The following is a 25662-nucleotide window of genomic DNA, read 5'->3' as shown; positions in this document are numbered from 1 at the left end:
GGTTGTACTTTCGGTTGAATATGCCAATAGATGCATAACTATTTACTTAGAAATTATACACACATTGTACTCTACTAATGTATTATGTATATTATAAAGGGCATATAGCAATAGATACAAGAAAGTCTGGAAGAAAATAAATAAAAGCTCTAGTATATTCTTTCTCAACCCTTGCCATCCCCTCCTACTGCGATGTGAATACTGTTTTGGAGATGAGATGAGATGATCTGGAAGGGCTTCTCTCAATGGAAAGTCTGTGGTGCCCGTTTTTTCAAAGTAGATCCTCCAAGCCTATAGTGTCCAATACAGTAAGCCATTGGCCCCACGTGGCTATTTAAATTGATTAAAATCAAATAAAGTAAAATTCAGTTCCTCAGAAATACTAACTACATTTCAAATGCTCAATAGCTGCACATGGTCAGTGCAGATTATAGAACATTGCTGTCATTGCTGGAAGTTGTATTGAGCAGCATGTTTTTTAAGTAGTCAGGACTATATGATTCAGTATTTAATTACATCCACTGGCCTTTAGTAAGCATTTGCTATGTACTGAATAGCATGGAAAGCACTTCATCCACATGATCTTGTGTAGTCCCTCCAATGACCTCATAGAGTTAGGTCCCAGTATTGTCTCCACATCCTAGAGGGGAAAAGGAGGAAAGGAAGGATAAGGAATTTCTAAGTTGACAAGCTGCGTCCCACAGGGATTTGGGGTTTATTGAGCATGGCCTTTGTAAATGTTTGTGTGTGGGGGCTTCTGGGCCCATATTGCCAGGGCAGGCGACTGCACACGTGCTTCTCTATCCCACAGGTACAAAGGGAGTTTCTTACAGAGCCGCACTCAACGGAGGGGGAGCGGACCCCGCAGGCAACTCAGGGTGCTGAGAAAAGACCGCCACCTCCCCCAACTCGGGGGGCTGGGTCCACATGGGACTCCCAAGCAGCCTTCTTCAGAAATGACAGGTAATGTTCTTCTTGGAGGCAAATCTACACTGGGCACACAGAGGCATCAGGCGCCTTATGGAGGTTGGGGATGCAGGATGGGCGGAAGCCAGCCATCCTTGCCCTGAAGGAATGATGACACAGGTTTGGCCTCAAACTAGTGGGGAGAATCCTGGGTGAGAATATAGAGAAGTCAGCACACTTTCTTCAGTCCTGGCCATGTGTGCTGGGTCCCTTGCCGGGGACAGATTTGCTCCAGGACCTCGGGAACATGAGTCAGAACTCTTGGTGCCTCCGCTTTCTCCTATCTTTTAAAAGGAAGTTTACTTGATTCTTTCTATAGGGCCATTTCAGGCTGCAGGGGGTCAGTGGGGGGCTTGAGAGTCAGTGTGGAAGAGAAAGATGAGCAGTTAGTACGCGTGGGAGCTGCAGGGAACATTGCTTACATGGAGGCCAGCAGAGGCGCACGCTTTGTCATGCTCAGAAATAAATCAAGGATGAACTAATGCAGAGTGCTTCCAGGAAAAAGGCCTATTTTCAGCTGTAATTGCTGGGCAACCAGGGCAAATGGCTGCGATTCTCGGGACCTCCATTCTCTCTCTACCTTCCCCCTTTCCCCAGCAGCAGCAGGCCCAGCCTTAGCCCCTATGCAAGGTGTTGACTGGGAAAAATGAAGAGCATCTGTGGAAAGGCTGCAGGGTCCCATCTGGCCAGCAGTGACCAAATTACCATCCTTTTGTGGCTGATTATTGTCTGTTTGGCTCAGGGGCTGACCTTGGGCTGTGTCTGATGGCTGAGGTTTTGGTCCTTGGGGACAGTTGGGGGGGGTGGGGTACTTCCCCTCCCCCTTTGTGTAGCTTCAGTGCCCCCTGCAGGCAGATGGCTCTACCTTGCTCCCATCCCTGCCATCCCCAAAAGCTTCTCCTAGAGGCTAGGACAAGGATTTGTGTGCTGTTTCTTAGAATTTAAATCAAGGTAAGTATTTGCTCCCCAGGTTGGCCAGGAAAAGCATCATCTTTGCTATGGAATGTGGGGGGTTATGATGATGTGGGTGAGGCTGGGATGAGGTTGGGATGGGAGGCCGAAGGCCCCAGAGAGCCCTGCTGATCCTTTGTTCACTTCTGTGGGCCACATCCTCAGCTCTGTTACTTTCCTTCTTCTCAAATAGATGCAGCCAAGGGAACTGCCCAAGGGGGTTGCTTGGGTGATACCTGCCCCCTCCACAGAACCAACTGGAACTCTGCCTATTGTTCCAAATGGCAGAACCTTCCCACCAGCTCTCTTGCCAGTGCCTTAAAGAGAGCTAAGTCAGGCCACTGCTGGAAGCTCACGTCAGCTGCCATGTTTATATTCCTAAGCATTGTGCTGTGCATTGAAGAGGAGAGGAACAATCCCTGCTGTGGTCTAGGGTTAAGACAGGCCAGTGGACTTACTAGGTGTTCAACCCTTTGCTCAAATCATACTGGGGATGACACAGCAGGTCAGTTAGCTGCCCCCTTGGGGTCTGTGTCTGCACAGCTAAGCTGTTGATAAAGGTTTTACCTACCCAGTGGCTCAGTGTGAGTGTCAGGTGAGCTGCTATATGCAGCAGGCACCGTGCAGACTCTACGGCAGATGATAAATGTCGATTGTTACTATCTGCTGAGCACGATAAGCATACCTGCGTAAAAACTGGCAGGTGCTGAGTGCCAAATGAGTGTGGGGCATGTGGTAATAAATTTTTCTTGTTTGCAGAGGACAAGGTCAGTACTGGGGGAGAAACCCAAAGGGGAAGTTTTCTCCAGAGATGTAGGGCTTCATCTGGAAATGCACATGTAGGGAGAATACAGCAGAGGCTTTCTGGACTGAGGAGTGGTAAGTAGAGGCTCATGGGCAAGAATGCCAATGGAGCCCTGATGGGCCAGTGTGCACTGGGCCCTGTGGGAGGCAGAGGCCAGCCACTGAAGCCAGTGCTCCTCTGGCACCACCTGTACTAGTTCCTATGGCTGTTGAAGAACTTGCCACAAACTTGGTCGCTTAAAACAACAAAAATTAATTTTCTTATGGTTACGGAGGCCAGTTGTCTCACACTGTCTCCAGAGGCTATAGGGAAGGAGTCTTCCTGCCTCTTTTAGCTTTTCGTGGCTCCGGGTGGCCCCTGGCTTGTGGGTGCGTCTCTCCGGCTTCTGCTTCCATCTGTACATAGACTTCTCCCTGTGTTTCTGTGAATCAGATTTCCCCCTCTGTTTCCCTTATAAGTATACTTGTCATTGGATTTAGAGCTGATCCTAAATCCAGGATGATCTCATTTTAAGAGTCTTAATTACGTCTGCAAAGATTGTTTGTCCAAATGCCACAGGTTTTTCAGGTTAAGACTGGGACATACCATGTTGGGGGCCACAGTTGACCTAAAAATGTGTTTCTAAGTCAGAAAAGTGGTGGCACACATGGACATTTAGTGTTCAACGGTGCACGTTGTTTGTGCTCTTATCATGTGCAGTTTGGGTAGGAAAGTTCTATTATAAACCAAACCAATACATAATCATTAAAGGGAGTCACCCAGCCCACCACCAGCAGGACATGTTCACATTTGGGGAAAGAGTTGTCCAAGTGGCTAGAAGTAGCTTCAGTACCAGGATGAGTGTGTTGGGCTAGGGGACCCATTAGTTTCTCTTTAGGGAGAAGCCCTAGCCCTAGGCTGGGTAGGGCATGGGCAGGCCCTCCACAAATGGCTGTGTGAATTGTGCCTACAGGGCCTGTGGTCCAGTTACCACCCAGTTTGCCCAGTCTTGCACTCTGACTCTGAGGCTGTCAGCTCCTCTCTTCCCCTGCTACAGCCCAGCAGTGAAGTGGGTGCCTCTTCCTACTGTGCACATTGCCCCGTGTGCTCACAGTGACCCTGGGGGGTCAACCCCCAGCATGAGCAGAGACACCAGGCAGAAGCCTCTGACTTGTCACTTTCCTTTTCACCCCCTTCTTCCCTTTAAGAGCTTCCCAAAGCCTCAGGGGGTGGTCCTGCTCCCAACCACATGGACTCATGGAGGACATCTGGAGACTCCCTCCATGTTGGGAAAAATCCCACTTGTATCTACTTATCTCAGCATCAGCTTTTCATAGCAAAGCCTCAGAGCAAACTGGGCCACAATGAATGGTAGATAAAAACAGACCCAAAGAAACAAAAAAATCAGAAACACAATCTGTGGAGCTAAGAAAGGAGAGGCCATCCATAGTTCAAATGTCCCCTGGGATGTAGCCCCACACATAAGTATTATAATGCCCCAGCAACAGCCCGGAGTGGTGACAAATGTCTATGCTTTCGTGTTTATTATTTGAGAAGTGGATTGAGCTAGAGGCCCGGGTCACTGGTGCCCATTTTCAAAGGGCTCCCTCCGCAATTAGGAGAAGCGTGGAGGATGTCCATTAAAAGCAGGTGTGAGCCTGCGGGATGTGGGCTAAGCATTGGCCCAGGGAGTATTAATCACCCCCTGTCCCTTATTGAAGTGTCAGAGTGGGAATAGGAATGGCTGGTTGGGTAAACCAGCCAGCCCAGGGTGGACAGGTCATGATGGACACCATCGAGTCAGAGGGTGGCAGAATGCATTAAAATAAATACCTCCTGGAAATCAAAGGGGCTTGAGGATTTTTATTGCCACTGCTTGCCCATACCAATATTTCACAGTGGAGTGACAGGCACTCTGAGTGTTGGGTGTTTGAAGACAAAGTGCCGTTACTTCAAAGGAACCTAATGATGGGCGTTGGTCACCCACCATCTACAAACAATTTTCTTGTATCCTTTGACCTGGCAGGTCCCTCATGGAGAGATCAGGGCTGGCTTCTGAGTGAGGAAGCTGACCTTGCCATGTCTGTGTGTGTGTGTGTGTGTGTGTGTGTGTGTGTGCGTGTGCGCACGCACAAGTGCCTGTGAATGCATGCAGCTGTGTATGTTTTTCTTTCAGAGGGCGTGGAGGAGAAGGAGGACCTGTTTTCCATGGCAGGACAATGATAGAATTTTAGGTGACCTAGGGGCTGTAACTTCGGGGAGGAACTTGACAAAATGCAACAGGGAAGTTGAGAATTGTCATTGAGGAGAACTTCCCAATTAAAAGGTAGAGAAAACCTTTGGCCCTAATTCGAATCAGTAGAGCCTCTTCAAATAAGTAGGCAAGAATACTTGTGTCTGGGGGTGAAAGAAGATGTCATAACCGATTCATTGTCCTCTTCAGCTTTAGTGACTTTTCCTGTCAACAATTTATAAAGATGAGAGGAAGAGGATCTTTCTGAAAAATATTTTTTAAAAGGATGCTTAATTTCCCTCTTCTTTAAACTATTCTGATAGCTTGATACTAATCATTGCAATTAACAGATGGCTTGGCAGTGAAGTCATCTGCAAGCAGAAGGCCAGAGGAGTTAGGAAGGATAAAGACCTAATTTATAAAATTGTAGAGTGATTGGAGTCTTTGAGACTCTCCTGAGAACTGAGTCTGTTTTTAAACCTGAATCCAGTAGTCTATCCCGTCCAAGTTTCCAGCAAGGGGGTGGGGGAAGCTGGAAGTCTCTTTTTAAAATATCAAGTAGCAATGAATTATCAGTAGCAGTGGTGACTGTCAGTTGGCAGGAGTACTGCCGTTTTGGAGAACTTGCTTCCTCATTCCTGTGGACTTCAGGATCACGGTGTAGGTATGGTTGTTAGGTGGCTTTAATCTCAGAAGCTCAAGGTTCCTCATCAAAGGGATTCATCAAAAGATACTTTCTAAGATATCAAGTCATTGAATGTCCCAAGTAGAGCACACACCTACCTAAGGGAGGACCTTGTAATCTAAACTTTTTTTATGGGACACCCCAGTCAGAGGTTGCCTGAGGAGGTGTGATGATTGTCACAGAATAAGAATATTCTCCAATAAACTGACTCCTTATAAATTTAGACCCCTTTTAAATACTACTTTCTCTCTGTCTCTCTCTCCTCACCATTAGTTTTCACCCCTGCCATTCAGATGAATTTTCACAATATAATGTAAATTGATTGCCAAGTGAAACCACAAATCATGCTCAGGCCATAGAATTTCATGAAGTTGATGGAAGTGACGACTGGATTGATTGAAACTCATTGACAGAATCTGACTAGATGACAAATGGACAAGAGAGATCTGAGGAGGATAATTCCAAGAGAACGAGGTGCATGCTGGAGAGTTGAGAAAAGCCCTTGGGAAAAATTGACAAGGCCCTATAATAATTTGAGGGGGAAAATCCCTCTCCCTCTTCTTATGAAAGTAAATGTAAACTGAAGAATAGCTCATTGGTGTGCTCTGCAGTTTTGTGTAAAAATGTACTCTGCCCCCATCAGCACTGGATTAACCTTTGTTGATTTCAACAATTAGCTTATAGTTTGCCATTATAACGGCTCACACTGAAGGCTTATTTCTGTTTTATCTTTGTTGGTTTATCAGCTTACTTCCACAGCTTTCATTTCCAAGATAAATTATCAAAGTCCTTAATTCCCCACTATTTGCTATGAAATTTTGGTTCCTATGGTGAATGGATTCATTTTAGGTGTCTTTCCCCAGTGGCAGTGATCACAGTTAATAAGGGCCCTATTTGTCAAGCTGATGGGTCATCTCTGCCTTTGGACCTGTGCATAGCATGGTGTCAGGTTCTTAGTAAGCATTTGTTGAATGAAGAACTGAACAGAAGGAAGTCACCTTAAAGCTCAGCCTAGTTGAGCTAAAGCTTCTTTGAGAATGAAGGAGAAGGGCAGGCAACCTGTAGGTTTCATTTCTGATTGTATTTTGGAGAGGCATCAATGATAAAGAGTCCAGTGGGTGTCTAGTTTGGATGGCAGTGAGCTAAGCAGCCTAAAAGAAACTTTATCTTTATTTTCCTTATGAAAGAAACTTTTTCATCTAAAAAGAAATACCCATCTTCCCTTACCTTTGCTGGACTCAGTTTGGTGGCACCACCATCTTTGACCTTAAGGAAGGTCTCTCTCTAATGCCACCTTGGTTATACAGATGGAAGCTCCGGAGAGTTACACATGGAGACTTTGAACCTGAGGATGGTCACCTTGATATCTTTTAACTTGGGGTCCTCTCTTACACAATGGTGGGACCAAATCTTGAGTGGGAGATTTGCCTCTGGGCAATATTGTCTCTGAAAATTCTATAACTCAATTATAAGAGTGTGCTTGGTGTCTATAGTTCTGAGCAGAAATTCTCATGCACAAGATGTTTGAGGACCACTGAGGTAAAGGAAGGAAAGAAAAGAGACAGTTTGTCTATCCTGGCTGTTCAAAGATCTACAAGAAACCCTCCCTCTAAGGAGGGGGAATGGGAAACCACTCTGTAGTGGCCATGCTTTGCCGTGCAGTGTACTCCATTTGGTTTTAGCATTAAGCCTCTGAAATGCAACTGTTAGGACATCTTAATGGAGTGGTTTGTTGTGGTGGGGATTAAGCTACTGCAGTTGGGTCTTCTGGGTAGGGTGGGAAGCAGCATCTCAAAGGTCAGAGGGTAGATGAAATGTGTGATGGACCCTGCTGCAATGGGGGGCAAGGGAAGTGTTTCTCATCTGGTGGCAGCTTAGGACTTGGGGGGCACTTCTCTGTTTGGCAATTACTCCATGCCAACTTGAACCAGCTGGTGTAGGTCAACAAAAGACCATCTCTTCTAGTGGAGGGGAAGCTGGCCACTAACCCTTGTCATGACCTCAGTTTCTCTGTTGTTTATTTCCCAAGCTGGGGTCTCATATAAGAAGAGAAATTTTGCAGGGTGTGTGTGTGCATGCATGCGCACACGTGTGCATGTGCTTGCACTTGAAGGCTGTTTTTCCATTAGAAAAAGCCATTGAAAAACCCACACATCCATATAAAGTAGATGACACCACCTGAGTGGAAGCAGCCACTGATTCTCTTGTTGTGGTTACCCAGTTCCTGATGCGTTTCTCCTGATGAGGTCACTGCTCTGAAATGAATACTTTTCTTTTCAGAATGGGGGGCACAGTGGAGATGAACACAACATCATTGAATTCTGTTTGCATTTCAAGTGGGACTTTCTAGTCCCTGGGAGCTTAAAACCCATGAGCAATGCAGCCCTGTTACCGTTTTCCCAATATCACAGTTACTGACCCTGGGGTGCAAAAAAGAATCTCATAATTAGGTTTGCCCTAATTTTGTGTTTATATGCACATCCCTTTCTCTCTGGCCGATGACATATCAGGTTTTATTTTTTTATTCCTGGAATTCTTTGTATTAAAAAGACCTGCTCCATTAACTGAGACCTGTTCTATTTACTCTGATACCAGGATACATTAAAACATTCCATGGTATAAAGAGTGTTCTTATATATTTCCTTAGAAATGCGTTTTTGCAGAGCTGAATAGAGAACATTGATGTGGTTAAGGTTAATTATTCAGGTTTGGCTGGGCACATTGGCAGTCGTGCCACTTCTGCCGGTACACAGGCTAAAATTGGGACACTGAAGAGGAGCCGAGTGTGGCCCTGTGCCCGGATGACGCATCCGAAGTCATATTGATTGAGGGGGATGTTTTATTGAACGATAGGAACTATACCGTGTTTATGGTTTTGCAATTTCCTGCAGCTGGCATGGCTTGAAACAGTAAACACGGTGAAGTTCGGGGCCATGTTTCACAGTGAGATTTTCGAAACTCTCCCAGCAAACTAGTGATAAAGGGACTCTTCATGTCCTTTGCATCTGGAGAAACGAAGACCCAGAGAGGCGTCAGCGACTTGCCCAGGGCTGCCTGTGTAATAAAGCTGATGGTCAGCAGTGTTCCCTAAATTCACATAATTCATGTGCCACCTCTAGAAATGTTGCGTCTGCATGTCACCTGTGTGAATATTTGCTCATGTTATCCTTTAAACTCACTCACCAAAAACGCAAATACATTTATTTTAAAGAGAAACTATTTCTCCCTGCGGAAAATGGAAAGCCAACATCACGTGCCATTAAGAGAGTGCCACAGGATAAAAACACTCTAATGTTCTATGGTAAACAAATTCTAGCTCCAGTCTGCTGTGGGCAGAAGGCCAGGAGCCCTAGGAAGACCCTCTGTTGGAAAGAGTGGGAAGTCTTGAGGTGCATTAGAGGTCCATTAGCACCCAGTTGAGATTTTCTTCTTTCCTTGATGAGAGGGATTACAAGGACACTGCTCTTTCACTGTGTGATGTAGTTTTATTTATTTCACTCTAAATTTTGAATTGCCTTTCCCTGAGACTTTGCTGGCTGCCACACCCTTTTCTTGACAAAAGGAAGGACCCCCATCTGTTTGTGTTGTCCTAATCTAGTGTTTCTTTAACTTTTATAAGGCCTTGACCTATATAAGATTTAAACTCTGCATTCACCAGTCAGCTGCAGAGACCATGGGATGACCTTCTGCACAGACCCCCTTGAAGCCCCTCCCTTCTCTGCCTCATTGGGGGTGTGGGGCGGGGGCTGCCAGGGACCTCCCAGGTAGCTTCAAACTCTGCATTTCTGACATTTCCACACGGTGGCCCTGCTGCTGTGGCGCTGTCTGCTGAGGGAGAGGGTGGCAAGAAAGGCCTGGGAGGCCAGGTGCCAGGAGAGGACATGGGAGAGGCTGGGTGCCCTTCAGGGCTTTGCAGACATTCGAGAGGAGATTGACCTTGCTTCTGAGGAAGATGGGGACCCGCCGAACAATTTAGGTGCCAGGAGGAGGGCAGCGGGGAGACCGTTCTGTGGAGGCATTAAAAAGATCACTCCAGGCGCGTAGATTGTGGCAGATGGGGCAGACATCAGGAGACTGATTGGAAGGCCCTGGAGACAGGCTGGGTACGTTTGTGTTTAAAAAATCTTGGGAAAATTGATGCTCCACCTAGAGGTATAAAATAGTGAATTATTAGTTTTTAATTATGTATGTAACCATGAATGATACTTCCTTTAATGCATCAAAGTACAGTAGATAAGGCTGATGTTTTCTTTGACCACCACCCCTATTCCCAGTACCCCCTCAGATAAAACTGCCTTTGGGAATTCATCTGCCAGATGCTTATCTGTACGCGTGCGTGCGTGCATGTTTAATGTGACTGGCACATGCGCATCTCATTGTGCAACTTGCTGCTTGCCTTACTCAACCATGTTTCATAGTTTTCCACACTGTTCATAAATACAGAGACCTATCTCAACCTTGCAGATAGAAACAGAGCCTCTCTGGGTGGGAGTACTCTTGAGTTACAGAGCTGTTCTAATTGGGGAGTCTGGCATTGCCAGCATTTCACTGTTGCGTCCTGCTCCTGGGATCCACTGTTCAGACTCCTTGGTCTGAGCAGAGGGTTTCTCCAGGGAGACCTGAGAAGAGGGCTCATTGGGTCTCTGGGTGCCATGTTGCACATTTTTGATAGATCTCTCTGAATTGTGTCCCAGTTTATATTCCCAGCTCTAGCATTTTAGAGTACGTCTTCTTTTCCCTGATCTTCTCCCACTTAAAAAAAAAAAAGTCCTTCAGATGGGTTGAAGATGCCACTTCCTGCGTCTGTGGACAGCATGGCCTTCCAGCCCAACCCCACAGCCCACTAGGGGGCCATTGCCCAGACAGACCACGTGGAAGGCTGGCCTTATCCAGTGTGGAAAAACATGGAGGGATGACAAGACTGTTTTTGTTTTTGTTTTGTTTTAAATCACAGAGAAGTGAGTTTCTCTTGACCATACTTTAAGTCCACTGGGTACAATTTGATGTTCTCTTCCCATATTAATAGATTTTTTCCTCAGTCAAGGCACGACGTCTCAGTCTGCTCTGAGAGAGTCCATCACTGCAGAGGACACAAAGCCATGCAGGACTTCCTCTGTGCTAGCCAATTCATTAGACCCGGTTAGCAATTTGCGGAAGAGATTAATTGATTTACAGGCTCCTGAGCCCCACGTATTATTCAGCTACCTCCTAGAAAGCTCAGGCCACCCGGGAGCTCAAGAGAGCAAACAGTAATATGTAAAGGCTTTAGTGAGAGGCCGAGCAGTATCTTCGCTCTGCATTATAAACAGAAGACAGAGAGATGGATTTCTTCATCCTTTCTGGTTTAGTGTGGGATTTGGGGCCACAGTCCAGACTCCCAGGATAAAATGAGAAGGCTCACAGAGCTATGTCTGCCAATATGATAGCAATGTTTCTCTTTGCAAGCTTTTATTACCCCAAACAGATACCCTGGTTGTCTTATTCTGAAATGTTGCCACTGGAGGTGGAGCTCTACACTCTGCATGTGGTGGTAAGAAGGACGGACTCTGGGTGTGGGGAAAAGGGACACCGTTGAAACTGGCCTGAACCAAAACCTTTGTTATCTCATGTAATACAATGGCTGCCGGCTTGGCCGAGTCCTGAGGTATGGGTGATGCCATCCGGATGTTGTTTCCCTCCACCCCCTGGCCCCTCTTTCCTTTGGGTTATCAGCTGCAGCTCCTCTGGGACTTGCCCAGTCTATCCACACTCTGCCTGACTCATAGCCAAAGTCCCAGACTGGATTTTTGCTGGCCTGCTTGGGGCCATGTGTCTCTCCTGAGCTAATCACTGGGGATTCAAGTGACCAGGTCTGAGCCACGTACCCGACCTTGTGGAGAGGGATGGACAGAGGCCTTCTTTGCCACAGCAGTTAAGGGTCAAGGAGAGCTGGTTTCCCCAAAGAAGAGGGGGCAAGGCAGGTAAACTGTACAGATAACCAGATTATGTCTTCCTCGTGATTTGATGCAGTTCAGCATATGCTTGTGAGCAGTTGAGTTGCCTTATGCCCCTTGAGAGGGGAGAGGAGGAAGATGACGTGTGCCTTCTTCTCAAGGAGCTTAGGGACTATTTGGTGGACGGAGGTACCTTTGTGGCATAGATTAGAGTCACACAGCCTGAGGTTCACATGCAATTACTGGGGCCTGCTCTGTGCCAGGCAGTGTGTGGGAGCAGGAAGAGAGGCAAATAAGAACATGACGCGGCCCTTGTCCTTAGGGAGAGCCTAGTCTGGCAGAGGGAGCCGACACAGACTGGTAAACAAGTCATTACAAATGCAATGCGGTAAGCTCGCTGATATGATTAAGCTTCCAAATGAGGGACTCTGACAAGGCCGGCTGGAGCGAGAAGGGAGAGTAGGCTAGCATAAACAGGAACATAATGAGGAGGGGCCGCCACACTTCCGACGCCCATCCTGAAGGCCCCCACTGCAGAAGGGAGTGATGGCAGCATGCAGCAGATCCAAAGGCTGGCACTCTCTGTCATCCCTTTTTTCCTCCTTGGATCATAAAGAAATTTTGCCATATACACTAAACTGCTGGAAATGGAAGTGCACAGCACTTAACTACTATTTACTTATTTATCTAAAATGCTAAGTGTTTCCCTTGGCAGTCACTAATAGATTCCTGTAGAAATGGAGCGACACATTCTGAATTCTGATTTCTGCGCCAACAGAAGGTGGGAAGGCAAAAGTGGCTCATGCACTCATGGCTGATTGAGTCCAGGAGCTGGGAGGGCAGGATGATAGCGTCCTTGAGGGAGAAGTTGAAATATGGGTATTTGAAAGATAAATATGTGTTTATATTGAGAGAGAGAGAGAAAGCGATATCTTCAGTCCCAAACTTGAAATGGAAACTGTCCTGCTTTTGAAGGATCTTCCGAAAACCATTTTCAACCTTGAGTTGGAAGAGCCTCTTCTTAGCAGATCCCACAAAAAGGAGTCTGAGTCTTGTTTTAGAATTTTTCATGTGAAATGCTGAAGCCAGTAGCCAGATGGAGGCAGAATGAGAAGTGATGGTCTCTGGCATGGCATGGTGTTCAGCAGACCCAGATAGGGGGCGAATTATCAAGGATTCAGAGCTCTCACCCTGTTGCATCTTTCCCTTCCCACCTCCACATTGTACCTGGTCTTCAGGCGGGGCAGGTTTTTGGAGAAGGTTTTGGTTTTGGAGACACACGACCCTTAGGAGTAATTCTAACTAAGGCTTTTGTGGCAAGTTGAGGCAGAACGGTGACACCAATGGTGAGCCTAGAGGAGAAATAATCCTAAGTGATATGTAGAGTAATGTTAAAATGTTATCAGTCATAAACGAGAAGGTAATTCTTTTCTTAATTCCCCTTTAAGTCTCTTGAGAAAGTCTTGTTTTGATGCTAATACGTCTTCAATGCCTGCCTAAACCAACTCTTTACTAATCTCCCTTTTAAATAGAGAGAGGTTGGGCTTCAAATCTAGCTAGAATTTGAGAACACGGTTTTGTTTTTATTATATTTATATATACTGGTACCCTTTTATGCCAGACATCTCATCTTACCCAACTGCCTTGTACAAAATACCTTAGAAGGCCAATAATTGCAATACCCTCCTCTTAGCCTTTTTTAGGCCAAAAGTAATACAGGGGAAGAAATTTGGGTTTTGAATTCAGAAGAATTTGAGTCCTTCTTAGGCAAGGACTTATCCCTTCTCTTTGCTTCAGATCCTCATCTATAAAATGGGGGTGTAGATAGATATCAGAGGTGTTTACCTGTACTGATTCATTTAACCTGACCCTTGAAAGCCCCACAAAGCTGGTCTAGGAATCTGCCCACAGGGCTGTTGAGAGGCTCAAGCTATGTGAGATGGTGAGTAGAAAGGTGCTTTATCAACCATAAAGGACTTTGTAGGTGTGGTGGCTCTTACGATTGACGGGACTGTGTCCCAAATTTCTACCCCAGGTCTGGAGAAGACTCTGCAAGTCACATGAGTCAATGAATGGTGAATTTCATTGGTATTGGGGAGATATGTGGGGGCACTTTATGCTACATGGTTGCATAGGTGTTCCCCCCAACTCCCAGGTGAGACCCTTGAAGATAGAAAAGAGAGAAGGATCAGAATAACCCTCTGTGCCCTGGCCATACACCATCTCCCTGACAGCCACCCCCCAGCTCTGCTTAGGGGTGCTGCTTTCCTCTGAAGAAGTGCATCCACACTGGCCTTCACCCCAACATTGGATGCTGGCAGGGAGCACAGGAAATCTGCTCCAGCAACAAGCATTGCTTTCTGCTTGAGCATTTGGAGAGTTTCCTCCAAGTGTTTTTCCTCATCTCATTTTCAGTACGGCCCCGTGGGGTCGGGTGGGGGGGCGTTGTGGCTGTCCTCCATCCCAGTTAGGAGGCCTGCCCAAGTTCTACATTGAGAACAAGAAATGCATGTTAAGCTCCAAGGTTTTTCCTTTGCTAGAACTCTTAATGTTTTGGCTTATTTCCTTAACTTCTAGAAATGTGAAGAAGTAATTGTCCCTCCATGTAGATGTTAGTGATCATTCTCAGTCACCATCACCTCTCCCTTTCCTGTTACGAGGCACCTGGCGTGCCGGGAATGGACAAAAGCCATTTCTCTAAGTACTCGCATTTGAAATTATTAAGTGTTCATTAAGCACCCCCGGGTGCAAAGCGCTCTCGGAGATGTTTGTTTCTCAATTTTCTATAATTTCCTTATTTTTTTTCCCCTAGCTAAAGGCAGATTGAAAAATGAACTCAGAGCATTTGAGTCTCTGAATCATAGTTAATGTGCGACGCCCCCTCCCTTAACTGCGCTGTTTTCCTTCTGCCTCCTCTTGTCTCCTTTGATTTCTTATGAATCCGATAAAGTTCTTATTCTTTTTAACCCCTACTCAGGGACTAGAACTTTTGCTTTTACTCTTGACGACCTGCCAGGGAGAAATGGGTGCAGAAGCGCCCCCGAGCAGCCCCTGCCCCCAACTATGGGTGAGACCAGTGAAAAATCAGGGAGGCGGCACTGGCAGCCTTGGATGGGCATTCTAGGCTGCAGGGGCTCCCCGCGGTCTGAGCCCTGGTGCAGGATGAGCTCAGCTAATCTCCTGCTTCTGCGCTCCCCCAGCCGCCCCCCCAGGCCGACCCCCCACTGATTGGCATTAGAGGGCAGAGGGCACTTGTGTCCCTATGCGGACCCTTCTAGAAGGAACAAGAAAGCCCAAAGCCCCCCTCCTCTCCGCCCTCTCTGCTACGTGATTCGGGTTCTTACATGAGCAGAGAGAAAGGCTCTGTTTTTTTCTTTTTCTTTTTCTTTCTTTTTTTTCTTTTGACAACAACCTCACATAACCTCAAAAGTTACCCATGAATTTACCAAAACTTTTTATGAAACTATTTTAACCTCTGGTGGGGGTTAAAAAACAAGCTCTGCGAATTTATTACCCGGAAAAAGCGAAGCACGACTTTTTTATTTGATGTTAAACTGTCTTCCAAACTTCAAGGGAGCCCCCTAGCGCTGGTCTGCGAGGAACAGGAGACATAGCAAACATTTGCAGTTCTGCTTCTGCCCTGGCTCCTGATCACACTCAGGTGCGGGTCTGGACACAGACTGGACCTTGCTTCACGAGGGTGGGGGGCACACAGGGGGCTGCTCTGAATCGAGGGGGGGACCCTCAGCACAAATTTGTCTCATGCTCTTAGGAGTTTAGGTGGCTGAACTAACATGCAAGGCAAAAGGGAGAGGAGAGTTTAGAGACAGGGAGCCTTGGTGCTTCTGGAAACAGGCTGGATCCCTGCTGGAGAAAGACTCCTGCTATTGTCAGAGCAGGAAGACCCGGGCTCCTCTATGCAGTTCCATTGCTTGCGCTTAAATGCAGTCGGTGTGTGCAAGAACAAGAACGATGACAAACGAGAAGAGGCAGAAAGACGCCCCAGCTGAGAGCAGGAGAGTCGGAGAGGGGAGGAAAGGGGGAACATGAGAAGATGGGAGCAAGAGATGGGAAGGACCACGCCGGGTGCTCAAGGACCTTGTCGGGGCTCAAGGACCATCCTGAGGCATGTGATACGGAATCCAGGATTCTGTTGGGGGCTCAGGCTCCCTGTCTTTGTATATGGAGCAGAACCTCCGAAGCTCTCTGTGCCAAGTAGGAGATGTTTCTATCCAACTAGAAAACATACCAGCTCTCTTTCATGTTGTTGTCCACGTTTTTAAAAGCACATGCAAAAATGTTAAAAGCAAACCTTCTAAAACAGACATGCAGGAAAGGAGAGAGGCTGTGGCGGGCTGCCAGCAGGGGCCACAGAGCCATAGGAATCAGGAGGCCAGCCTGCGCTGGCGGGGAGGGGGGCTGCTGACACACCCTGGCTCATGTCTGTGGCACTGCCTGCCCAACACGGCATCTGGTCTAGGGGGTGGGTCTTAGCTCCTCCGCACCTCAGTTTACCTATCTGTAACCTGAAGCTGATAATAGCAGTAACTATTTTGAGTTTGTTTGCCATTGAGTTCCCATTTGTATCATATATATAACTTAACATATAATAATTGTAATTTATAACTTAATCAGATCTAATTTAAAATGGAGCTGTATGGTGAGCATGCCAGCTCGTTGTTATTAGTCTATCTTTATAGAGAAGCCAGAGACACAGAATTTTCCATTAAAGAAAATCTCCCAATTTTTATCTGATAGTAATGAATTCACATTCAGACACACATACGTGCACAGTGGTCTCGACCCCAGATGCAATGGGTCATTTGAGACCTTTACCTTACAGGCTGCCAAGAGGAACAGGGAGAGGAGGGAGGAAGGGAGGGTGCTGGCTGCCGTCTACCACCCTGGACATCCAGGGCACTTGAGTCAAATGCTGAACCTAGTGTGGTCATGCTTCTATTGCGGTGAATGGATTTTGGGGAAGTGGGCCCACTCCGCTCTCCCTGGGGAAAATATGGAGGGCACACACTGTAAGTACAAGAGCACAAGGAAATCTTCAGGAGCCTATGGCCATGTGATGGCATGACCTCCTATCCTTGTCCCTAGAGACTCTTTCCTTCTGATGTGTGTTTTTTGCCCCCAGACATCTTGGTGCTTCAAGGCTTGTCTTGGCCTCCGTCAGTGGCATCTGTTCCCAGGCTGGCTTCACCTAAGTTCCAGGGGGCAACACTCTCCTGCACCATAAGAGGAGAATATGGGGGCCGCCCCTTCTGCCTGTGGTCACCTCTGGCTTTCCTTTGTCCCTTCCTGCCCCAGTAATGGGGCCTATCACCCATGTACTCTTGTTACCCTGTCATCGTGATGAGTCTGGCTGCTCTCTATGCCTGGCCTGGCCCTGGCAGAGGCAGCTCCCTTCACTCGGCCGTCCATTAGCTCATGGCTGTTTACTGAGCATCTACTGTGCATCCAATACTGTTTCCTGAAGGGCAGATCGAGCACACTTCACTGCATTCCCGCTGTCTCCTAAAGTGTTGAGACTTTCAAACTTTCCCAAGTTGAATAGAGAAAACAACAGAAATTGCATGCTACAGTGATTTCCAAAAAGCATTCTAGTGAGCACTACTGAGAACCAAGGACACACATTCCCATTTATCTTCGTTCAATTGGATTAAATGTAATATGTTATTGATTTTTAAAAATCCACACATTAGTGGTTCAAAAGAAATTGGTTTTGTATGTTTTAATATGAAAACAATTATTTTCCTTTTAAAACTGCTTCCTGCATCTGCTGGGCTCCCCACCCTTTCCACCCTGTAGACCGCTGTACACTTGTTCAGGGGAGGGGGGGATTTATTTCCACTTATTAATTTTAATCATCTTTGCCTTTTAAAGTCTGTGTTGTCTTTATTTTCAACTAATTTGGAGTCATTTAAGTAACATTTTATTCTAGATCAATGCATATTTTTTTGTTTGTTTAAGAAACAGGGAACATTATTAGTGAGTTCTAAGTAATTCTACATTAATGCTAAGAAAACCTGCTTAGCCTGGTTTGTGCCAGAGTCTCCTTGAGGAGGAAGAGGCTCTTTCTGATTTTGTGTTTGCCTGTCCTCACCTCTTCTTGGATGTGCCTCAGCTGGCGTAGCACCACTTGCTTTGGTCCTGACACCTTGAGGCTCTTGATGCTTCTGAGGACACAGGACATATTTCTTCTTTGCTTCCAGTCTTGCCACTCAATAAATTTGAGGAGTCACGAAGCAGTCATCTGTGTAGTTAGATAAGGAAGAAAATGATGATTTCTCTATTATTTTGCTTAGAAGAATGGGAAACTAGATTAATCAATGTCTGTTGGAAATGTCTCTTTATAAAAGAGACTGGCTTCTTTCATCAAAGTCATGATTGCGGCTCTTATGCAAACACATTAGATGTTTTTCCAGGGGCTGAGAGCAGACAATCAAGGTTTGAATTTTAAATCTGTCATTAGGTAATGTTAAGTAAATCTGTAATCCCACTTCTAATATGGTTAAGAGGGTGTTCAGGGTCAGCAGGTATTCACGGCACCCGTCCCTCTCATTCTTAGGGGCACAAGGATGGTGGGTGAGTCTGTACAAGGCAGGAGGACGTTTTGGTATGGGTCACAGCTCTTGGTGATAAAGGACTGAAATCCTAACTCAGAAAGGTTTAAGCATCAAGAAGAATTTGCTTGCTCATGTAATGCAAAGCCCTTGGTAGCCTTGGCTGGGACTGAGGTGATGTCACCAGGGCTCTGATTCTCCATCTTCCTATCTGAGTTGGCTTTCCTCTGGGTTGCTTTCATCCCATTTCATCCCATTTGCTGGCCCTCCGGGGCCCTAGCTGACATCCTACCCACTTAGCGCTTGTGTTAGAAAAAGAGCAGACTGAAGTCCTGGCATGACTCTAATTTAGTGAGGTTTGGGTTACATGCCTGGCCTTAAACCTTCTGTTTGGCCTGATGGGTAGAACAGGCCTGTACTTGGAGATGGGAGAGGTGATCATCGGCCAGCCAATTTATTGAGATGGGATGTTCCCAAAGGAGAATTAAGGTGGCTGGCTGGCTGCTGAAGTCAGGATGACAGGTGTTCATCATAGCTTCTCTTGCTTCCTCAGTGTGGGAGGTCAGAACTGGGAGGTCAGGTTCGTTTTGCATGCAGGATGCTGCAAGTTAATGGTTGTGGAGGCTGTGGCGGGGGCTGTCGGTGGCCTGCCCGGGTCCCCTTTCAGGCCAGGCTGTTGCCCCCCTCCAACCTATCCCCACATGCTGCTGCCCGCTCTTGTCTGTGCCCTTCTCCAAAGGATTGCCCTTGGCTGATGGGACTGCCTTGCCATCAACAAGCCCGTGGCACTGACTGAGGGGGCCAGACCACCCAGCCCTTGGTCCCTGGCTGGGACACTCTCTGTGATGCAGTTCACACTATGGGTTCAGGCAGAGGCTAGGCTTCTCCAGAAATCACATTTCTGTCCAACATCTTCCTGCCTCTCCAGCTTCTATCAGGTTTCTCCTTGGAGCACCCTCTGAATACATGACTAACACAAGAACCCAGGATAGCAGCTCCCCACTGCTTTAATGCCCCGAGGTAAGGCTACCCTGTTTTCTCAACACAAAGATCAAAAGGAGTTTGGGGGCCAACCTGAGATACAGTAAGAAAAGATATAGATGAAACAGGTAATTTCCCCTTATGATACTCAATTGAAATCAACTGGCATATGCCCCTTTAAGTCACCCATGATGTGAATTATTTAGCAACCTTGTGTCTTCTCCCATTTCACAAAGCCATTCTAGCCAGACTTTTGGTGTTCGTCTTTGCATGGCCTTTGTCACCACGAGAGCCACCTGCCTGAGTCAGGCAAGAGTTTCCAGAGCACAGCACCTGCACTTTCACCTGGGCACCTTGAGACTTGGCACTTCTGGAATCCGGGTGCGATGCCATCACAGCAGTCTACCCAGGGCCCCTTTCATTTCCTCTGGCAGATGCCTGTTTGCAGTTTCCACCAAATCAACATGGCCCTGCTTTGCTTTTCAAGGCAGTCCTCAAGAGACTTATTTACAACAATTTCCAGTGCTTATAACTGTGTCCTAAGGGCCCAGGAATAATGACTAGATTTTTGTTAAATTCCCTACTTCCATGGCCTTTTTCAACACCAATTTTATCAGGTGCTTCTGTCAGTAACCCAAACCACCATGGACTGGCATGGTGTCAGGCTAGTGTGCCTTCCTCAACTGTATTTTGTAATTCAAAATGAAGTAACTGGGCAAGTTCCTCCTACAGTGGGAGAATTCATAAGGATTTGATTATTAGGCGGCTCCATCTTTTCTGAAAGATGAACTGGGGGGGCAGCCTCTCCTAGTCAGGCCTGTGCAGTCCTCAGCGTAACATGCCCTCTGCATCTTTGGAAAGGGGCTAAAGTGGGACCAGCGAGTGTTGCTTAACTCGGATGTGACATTCTGAAAGCACAGTATCTCACTACAAACAGATACAGAAGAAGACCCAACATCTGAGTGATGAGTCAGGCGGATGGGGATGTTTGCAGCAATGCTAGCTTCCCATGCACTATTAGGAAGAGCCCCTCGCTTTAGCCTTCTCTAGTGTGAACATCTCTACTCCAAAACTCTGGGTCTGCTCAGTGCTTGGTCACATGGTGATTTGCTTAAAAAGTCTTATGGTATCTAGTAACCATCATAGGAATAATCATAGCTTGTATCATTGGGGCACTAACCATGGACTAGTATTATTCTGAACCATTTTATCATCTCTTGGAAACTTCTGGACAGAAACACAGGTGCTATAGTTATCCTCATTTCACAGATGAGGATGAAATAGGCACAGAGTCAGTAACTAACTGACTGACTGGCTGGTGGTCATACATCAAACAAGGAGCAGGAATGTAGGTGGTCTGACCCCTGTCCCAGGTCATGAACTCCTATGCCGCTAATTCCAGACCTCACTAGTTATCATTGAAAGCCCCAAAGTATAGCATGTTTACCTCCGATTTATAAACAAATTTTCTGAAAGAATTTTAGTTATCAAAAAATATGCGTATCAGTTGTAAATATATACACATATCTTATTTTTTTCACTTAGTTATGCATCTTTTAAAAAATTTTCGGTTTTTAGGTAGTTAACATACGGTGCAATATTGGTTTTTGGAATAGAATTCATGATTCATTGCTTTACATACAACACCCAGTGCTCATTACAAGTACTCTCCTTAATCTCCATTCCCCATTTAGCCCACCTTCTGCCCCACTTCCCTCTATCAACCCGCAGTTTGTTCTCTATCATTAAAAGTCTCTTCTGATTTGTTTCCATCTCTCTTCCCCCTCCATGTTTGTCTGTTTTGTTTCTTAAGTTCCACATACAAATGAAATTATATGTATTTGTCTTTCTCTGACTAACTTATTTTACTTAGCATAATATATTCTAGCTCCGTCTGTTGTTGCAAATGGCAAGATCTCATTCTTTTTGATGGCTGAGTAATATTCCACTGTGTATATATACTACAACTTCTTTATCCATTCATCACTTAATGGACATTTTGGCTCTCTCCATAATTTGGCTATTGTAGATAATGCAGCTATAAACATTAGGGTGCATGTGTCCCTTCGATATCTGTTTTTTGTATCCTTTGGGTAGATACCTAATAGTGCAATTGCTGGATTGTAGGGTATTTTTATCTATTTTTATCCTTTTTTTTTAAAGATTTTATTTATTCATAGAGACAGAGAGGGAGAGGCAGAGACACAAGCAGAGGAAGAAGCAGGCATCATACAGAGAGCCTGATGTGGGACTCGATCCAGGGTCTCCAGGATCACGCCCTGGGCTGCAGGTGGTGCCAAACCACTGCGCCACTGGGACTGCCCATCTATTTTTATCCTATATCAGAGGTAACCATGCATATATCTACTATACAGCAGTAGCTAACTTATGGTCAAATATATGTTTACCTATGATTTAAATTAGCTATTGCTATGTAACAAAGCACCCTAAACTCAGTGGCTCATAGCAATAAGTAGTTATTGTTGTCTGTGAGTCCTTGGGTTAGCTGGGCATTCTGCTGACTTGAGCCAGCTGGGCCAACCTTGCTGAGTTTGCTCACACATCTGTGGCATTAGCTGGGGAGATGGCTTGTGTAGGAGGGTTTCACTCACATGCATGGAAGTTGGCTGGGTGTCAGCATGGGGAATGAGAGTGAAGGGAAGAGTATGTCTTCCAACATGCATTGATTTCAGAAAGAGAGCAGATTCACACCAACCTCTGGGGGCCTAGGTTTGCAACAGGCACATTACTTTTTTGTATCCTACCAGCCAAGGAGAATCACAAGACCAACCTAGATTCAAGGGTGAGGAAATTGACCACTTGGGCTCCCATGAGAGACCTTAAAATCATATTGCAAAGGGTGTGGATACAGGAAATGGTGAAGAATTAGGCTGTTTTTTTTTTTTTTTTTTGGTTTTGTTATCAGCTTTATATTTAGGACACATGTAGCAATTTAGAACACATTTGTCAGGAGCTCTTTAAAAAAATGGTTCATCTTTTCATATAACACATAGGCTAAGGATAGGTGGTCTGGGCTCGTACAGCTGGCCAGGGAATTCACCAGTGACTCAGGATCCTTCTGTTTTTCTGCCCTGCTGTCCCTACCCTGTGCTTTTATTCGGTTGGTAGCAGGATCTCTGCACTCCTGCAGCCCTCAGGATTGCATTACAGGCAGGGAAAGGGTTTTAAAGCCCAAGGGGAAATGCTTTTGCCAAGCTTTCTTGAGGGCTGTTGACAGTCCCTACTTCCGTCTCATTGTCTACGGCTGGGTGGGTCACTGGGCCATCCCTGGCTACAGGGGGTCCAGAAAAAGTATTTTAGAGGTGCACTAAACATTTTTTTGGTTCCATTGGTAAGAGAGAACGGAGAATAATAGTGGATAGACAACTGGCAGTGCCTGCCCCACAAGTGATACCAGCGTTCCATCTGAGGCGGTAATATAGAGTTTATTTTTAAAAATATCTAGTTTAAGTGAAAGAGGGAGTTGACTAAACATTTTTATGTAATCAACAGTGTAGATTGGGAGTCTGTAAACTTTTCTCTATAAGAGGCTGAATAAATTATTTTTTGTAATTAAAAAAAAATTTTGCTAGCCATACAAGCCCTGTTGCAACTATCTAGCTTTGCCATTGTAGGGCAGAAACAGCCTTAGACCTTAGACCAATACCTGGATGTGGCTGTGTTCTGATCCAACTTTATTTATAAAAATAAGTGGAGGGCCAAACTGCAGGCTGTATTTAGCTGCCCCCTGGTCCAGATAATTTGCAGATACGGCAAAAACAATGAAGTTTTAATACTTTCTGCAGTCAGCAGACGTCGCAGATTCACCAAGGTTTTATGTGGCAATCACAGTTTAGACTTTTGCTCTCCCTCTGCCTGTATCTCTGCCCATCTCTCTCTCTCTCTCTCTCTCTCTCTCTCTCTCTCTCTCTGTGTCTCATGAATAAGTACATAAAATCTTAAAAAAAAAGAGACGCCTGGATGGCTCAGCGATTGAGCATCTGCCTTTGGCTCAGAGCATGATCCCAGTTCTGGTTTCGAGTCCTGCATTGGGCTCCCTGTGAGGAGCCTGCTTCTCCTTCTGCTTGTGTCTCTGTCTCTGTGTGTGTGTGTCTCTCATGAATAAATAAATAAAATCTTTAAAAAAATAGTTTAGACTTTTGCACTATAGTGTCTTCCATTACCATGGTATTAAACACAATAAAGCTTTGGCTTCTCTCATGAATATTGAAAGTAAAAATTATTTTAAAAGATACATAGCTTATTTCTCTCCCAGACAACCATCTGTGTAGGTAGTCTGATCTAGTATGGTGGCTCTGTGGTGTGGTAGAGACCCAGATTCCTGCTGTCTTCTTGCTCTGTTCTCCTCACCATAGGTTTTCTTTGTGTTGTGGTGTAGGATGGCTGCTGCAGCTCTTGCCATTAGGTCTGCATCCAGCCAACAGAAAAAGGAAAAGAGGAAGGAGAAGGTATCTACCCTCCTTTAAAGGGCATGCCTTGCAAATTTCATAGGTCACATCCTCTCACATCTCTTTGGCCAGAACTTAATTACCTGGTCATACATGTTTGCAAGAAAAATAGAAATACAGTTTTTAAGAGAGCAGCAGTGTGCCTCAGCTAGAAAGTGTGTTCTTGTTACTAAGAAAAAGGACCAGAAATAAGGAGGCAAGTCACATGCTCTGCTACATGAGCTAGATACACAGGCTGAAAGTCCAAAGATATTTTCCTTTTAAAGAGAAATTTCAGTTAACATTCATGTAGTGATGTCACTTTCCACATTCTATTGACATGGTCGGATTTCCGTCTGTGCTCTGACCATGTGCCTCTTTAGGCAGTAGTAAAATCTTGTTCGTGAGTAGTCTTCTCTATCACAATAATGAGTCAAAAAAAGAACTACAGATAGAACTTGGAAATGCTCATTAGAGGAGAGCATGTTTTTATCTGTTTATCTGCAGAAGGTGAGGGATCCCACTTCAAGAGTCTTGTTACTAAACAGCCACGTGCATGTTTACAAGCTTGGGGACGTGCCTTCCTTTCCTGAGTATACACATTCGGATACCTCTGTTTTGAACCCTTTTGCCGGCACCCCCCTTGCCCTCTGATTGTAAAACAAGGAACATGTTTTCTTCCTTGGTCCCCAAGATTCCAGGCACCGAACCTGATGGTGGCTGGTTTTATCCTTGTCAGTTCCATTCAGTCCTTGCCGCTTCCCACCGTCGCCCACTGAAGAAATCTCAAATTATATGGTGAGCTTCAGCAGTAGCTCCCAGTAGTGGAAACACCTTGCTGTTATTTATACAGAACAAGGCGTGAGCCTGTCATAACTGCATGAGAGTGTCCCATTATCTGTACACATTCTACCGTTCCTTCCTGGTGCCCCCACCAATTACCCAGGGAGAGCTCACGGGTATACTTGTATACCCTCTAAGAGAAAATTAATATCACGTGTAACTGAGAGCAGAGAAATGCTGTGGAGCTGGCTCATAACCGAGGATGCTGTGCTTCCCCTCATGGTGAAGCTCCTTGTGGCAACATGGCTGAAAACACAGATACCTTTCATCATCTTCTTCAGATTCCCTTCAGACATAGGGCCTGTCACCTTCAAAATTCAGATTTAACTGTTAAAGAGCAGTACCCCTTTAAAGAAAAACCCTTGATGAATGCAAATTGACACTAAATGGAGTTTAAGAAAATGATCAGGGTTTTTAAATATGATTATAATCAGTGAGAATAGTAGAGCAGAGTCAGATCATTATTGATCTCACTCGTGAGGGTGGGAGGGAAGAACTGCTGTGAATTAATCAGACGAGATTTTCTGGAAAGCCTCTCCAACTGTGAGTCCTCCCTGGGGTCCACCTCCGCCGTAGGACCTTCCCTCTGCCCCCCCAGGACGTCGGATACTTCGTTAATGCTTGATGAGCTTCCCCCAGGATCTGCAGTCCCATCAAAGGAGAAAGTCTCTGTGCAGGATTATATTTGTGATCTGGAGGAATGAGGTGGAAAAGCAGCATATGGTTTGAGTTTCGAGCCCCTCTGGTGTGGTGGGGAGCGCGTGCAGAACGAGGACACAGGCGCCAGCACCAGAATTAAGGGGGCCTGAGGTGGCATCTGTCCATACACTGGACAACAGGAGAGCCACACAGCAAAAACCAAACCCAAACCAAACCACACCAAATAAAAACCTAATCTAATCAGGAAATAGCCAAGAATTTCAGTTCTACTAAAGCAGAGGCCTTGAAAACCATCCTTTCAGAGGAAGAAGAGTGGCTACCCATGTCTCTTCCCGATCCTGATCCCTCTGGTTCAGTAACTGTTGAAGTGCCATGTGCCCCTGTGGGGACAGGGGTTGGATGAAAGATTTATTTATCACATCTAAGTCACTCCTCTGCCCCAAAGATGTGGCAGGAGTCGAGGAGACACCTTCAGGGATTCTCCGAAGCCCCTCTCTGATGCTCCTGAGGATCAAAACTGACCACTGCTGTCCTTGTGTGCTGGCTGTTAAGGGGATAATCCCTCTCTCTGGAAGTGTGTGTGTGTGTGTGTGTGTGTGCGCGCGC

General features: G+C 45.9%; 1 protein-coding gene across 13 annotated transcripts in view; it reads left to right on the top strand.

Annotated features, from left to right (window-relative positions):
- The window catches only part of ZNF831 (zinc finger protein 831), a 108598-nt gene that overhangs the window by 59371 nt on the left and 23565 nt on the right, over positions 1–25662 (top strand). For 8 of the 13 annotated variants that reach the window (XM_072735506.1, XM_072735508.1, XM_072735503.1 and 5 more), the window contains one exon: positions 812–963. The exons of 2 other annotated variants lie outside the window; for them this stretch is intronic. In XM_072735506.1, the coding sequence (XP_072591607.1) occupies positions 812–963 (152 nt within the window). Of the gene's footprint in view, positions 1–811; positions 964–2676; positions 2797–25662 lie in introns of all 13 variants that reach the window. 3 more of the 13 variants (XM_072735499.1, XM_072735501.1, XM_072735500.1) reach the window with 1 other exon arrangement.

This window comes from Vulpes vulpes, chromosome 14 (assembly GCF_048418805.1).
Source record: "Vulpes vulpes isolate BD-2025 chromosome 14, VulVul3, whole genome shotgun sequence".
Classification (NCBI taxonomy): Eukaryota; Metazoa; Chordata; class Mammalia; order Carnivora; family Canidae; genus Vulpes; species Vulpes vulpes.
This window is presented reverse-complemented; position numbering and strand designations above follow the sequence as displayed.